Genomic DNA, 2,555 nt, shown 5'->3' with positions numbered 1-2,555 from the left:
CAACTATATTAACTACGTTACTAAGCTTAAGTTTCTACCAGCGTTTAAGGCAGCGTTCGATCGATCTTTCACGCCAGCTAATATCTGCTTAGCTTTTTAAGGTGTAGGCCTTGTTCCTCCCTAGCTAGATACTATTCTATTAAAGCTTAACGTATAGCTGTGTACACCTACTCTACTAGCTATTCTAGTAGAAGCTCTCTAGCAGGCTTATACGCCTAGCAATATACGTAAGCTTAAAGCTTAATCGACGTTAATACGTAATCGCGTCTAGCGGCATTAAGGCTCTTCACCTACTTCAATTATCGCGGTAATTAACTAGCTTAAGAAGGGGGTAGAGGTAATAATGCTCTTAGCTGAGTTAATGCGCGATCGGATTACTAGTCTTAAGAGAGCTAATATAGTAGTATTAGAACGTAGGCGGCGTAAGAAGAAGCGGATACAGAAGCGTAGAGTTCTTACGAAGGGAGCTAGAGAGGATATACTCACTTAACGTAAGGCTAATAAGCAGATTACTCGTGAGGAGCGTTAGGGAGGAGGGCGATCGGGTGTCAGCCGCTAGGCTCTAGCGCGCTGTAGTAGGTGCAGAGAGACTAGCCATAACTTACGTACATGTAAGAAAGATACTCTAGATAGTAATTAATCTATTACGTTAATATCTATTAAAACTAATATAATGTGGTGAAGCTATACGCTTGTAGAGGTGCGCAAAGTTGGTGGGGTGACCGACTCGCTTGCCTGACCGACTCGCTTATCCGTCACGTTAAGTATAATTGAGAGAATTATTCTGCTTATACGCTATAATCCTCTATTTATACTCTGTTACTTTATCTACGAAAACCAACTAGAAGAAGCTTAATACTCGCAGTCTTATATTACTTCTACCTAAGCTATACTCTTAACACTACATATATTATTAGATAAACTCTTGTAAAGTTGTTTATATTATCCTACTCACTCTAAGCTATATTAGGCTTAGAGAAGTATTAGTACTTAACTCTATATAACAGTAGTGTGGGATGCATTACTGTGTTCAAGAGAGGTGTCTGATTTACTCCTTCTCGGACTAGCACGCACTTTACTGGATTGAACTTTTGGTTAGTCATCCTAATAACACCTTCTGTTAATTACATCTCGATAACCATAATAGCTAAAGCTTAGCGAAAGAGTGTATTCTACCTTAACATGAGTAATGTATATAGAAAACTTCGTGGAAGTGCAACTATTTTCTAAACTCTAAGGCTCCTTTAAGTATCAAGCTACTCTATCCACCAGACCAGCTTCGATGGATATTGCTCGTTAGGACACCTCAAAGCTCGACAGTCACCGAATACTCTGTGAACGCACCCGGAGGGTTGCGGTGACCCGCGACCTCAGCCTTCTCGACTTCGTCCCTGATCTCCTGGACCTCCTCCTTCGAGAGATGCACCTTGAGCGCCCCGACATTCTCCTCCATATACTTGACCTTCTTCGTGCCGGGGATTGGTATGATGTCCTCACCTTGTGCCGACAACCACGCGAGCGCCAGCTGGCCCGGCGTGCAGCCCTTCTTATCTGCGAGGGCCTTAAAGCGGTCGACTAGCACTAGATTCTTAGCAAAGTTCTCGGGGCTAAAGCGCGGCACGACGCGGCGGAAGTCGTCGGGCGCAAAGTCGTCAGTACTCTTGATCTGACCCGTTAGAAAGCCGCGACCCAGCGGAGCGTAAGCGAAGACGGTGATGCCAAGCTCGCGGCAGGTGGAGAGCAGGTTTGTTCCTGTCTCGTTCTCGATGTCCAGTTGGAACGGGTTGTACTCGACTTGGACGGCATCGACGGGCGCGACTGTATAGGCTCGTCGTATGGTGCTGGAGGCGCATTCAGAGATGCCGATGGCTTTTATTTTGCCATCCCTGATATAGAGGTATCAGTATGGGCGCAGCAAGCACCTCTCCTGGATAGGACATTAGAGCTCTAGCTTACTTCTTTGCGTTGGCCAATAGCTCCATCGTCTTCTCGACAGGCGTCTTGGGGTCGAGACGGTGGACGTAGAAGAGATCAATGTAATCAACACCCATCTTCTGCAGACTGCCCTCGAGGCATTCGTTGAAGAACTCGGGGCTGTTGTCAGCCGAGATGTTCCACTCGCCCTTGTCGTCGACTGCGAATTTGATGCCAAACTTGGTGGCCAGGAAGATGTCGGCGCGACGCTCGGGATGCAGCTTGAACCACTTTCCGATCAGAATCTCGCTGTCGGCATAGCTGTTGGCTGTGTCCCAATTCGTATAGCCGAGCTCCCAGGCACGGTCCAGAAGCGCCAGGCGCTCTTCGTCATTACTGAGAGAGTGTCAGAATTGCGTCCTGGGTCAGGGCACACATGAAACAGCTTACCCAGTAGGTCCGTAGGCCATACTCAGCCCCATCATTCCGAAGCCAAGGGCGGGCACCTGTCGTCCTGTCTTGCCAAGAGGCTTGGTAGGCAGAGATGCTGGAGGTGCCATGGTGGACTAAGGGAGGAACTGGGCGACAAAGATGGGGAACAGATACTATGCTATTCAATGAGCTCGAGAAGGAGACGGTAG

At 47.6% G+C, this 2,555-nt stretch overlaps 2 protein-coding genes across 2 annotated transcripts; one reads left to right on the top strand and one right to left on the bottom strand.

Moving 5' to 3' along the window:
- Positions 1–319: 319 nt before the first annotated feature.
- On the top strand, positions 320–490 carry COCSADRAFT_340784 (uncharacterized protein; the record flags this gene model as incomplete). Its single annotated transcript, XM_007696298.1, has 1 exon — positions 320–490. A coding segment is annotated over one exon (171 nt), but the record flags the coding sequence as incomplete, so codon positions are not given.
- Positions 491–1,138: 648 nt separating this feature from the next.
- Positions 1,139–2,555, bottom strand: COCSADRAFT_31807 (uncharacterized protein). The gene is made up of 3 exons (XM_007695923.1): positions 2,365–2,555; positions 1,957–2,310; positions 1,139–1,886 (listed from the first exon to the last, which is right to left on the bottom strand). The coding sequence occupies exons 1-3, from the start codon at positions 2,472–2,474 to the stop codon at positions 1,307–1,309; spliced, it is 1,044 nt and encodes a 347-aa protein (XP_007694113.1). The 5' UTR covers positions 2,475–2,555; the 3' UTR covers positions 1,139–1,306.

This window comes from Bipolaris sorokiniana (assembly GCF_000338995.1).
Source record: "Bipolaris sorokiniana ND90Pr unplaced genomic scaffold COCSAscaffold_1, whole genome shotgun sequence".
Classification (NCBI taxonomy): domain Eukaryota; kingdom Fungi; phylum Ascomycota; class Dothideomycetes; order Pleosporales; family Pleosporaceae; genus Bipolaris; species Bipolaris sorokiniana.
Note: the sequence above shows the minus strand (reverse complement) of the source record. Positions and strands in the feature narration are given on the sequence as shown.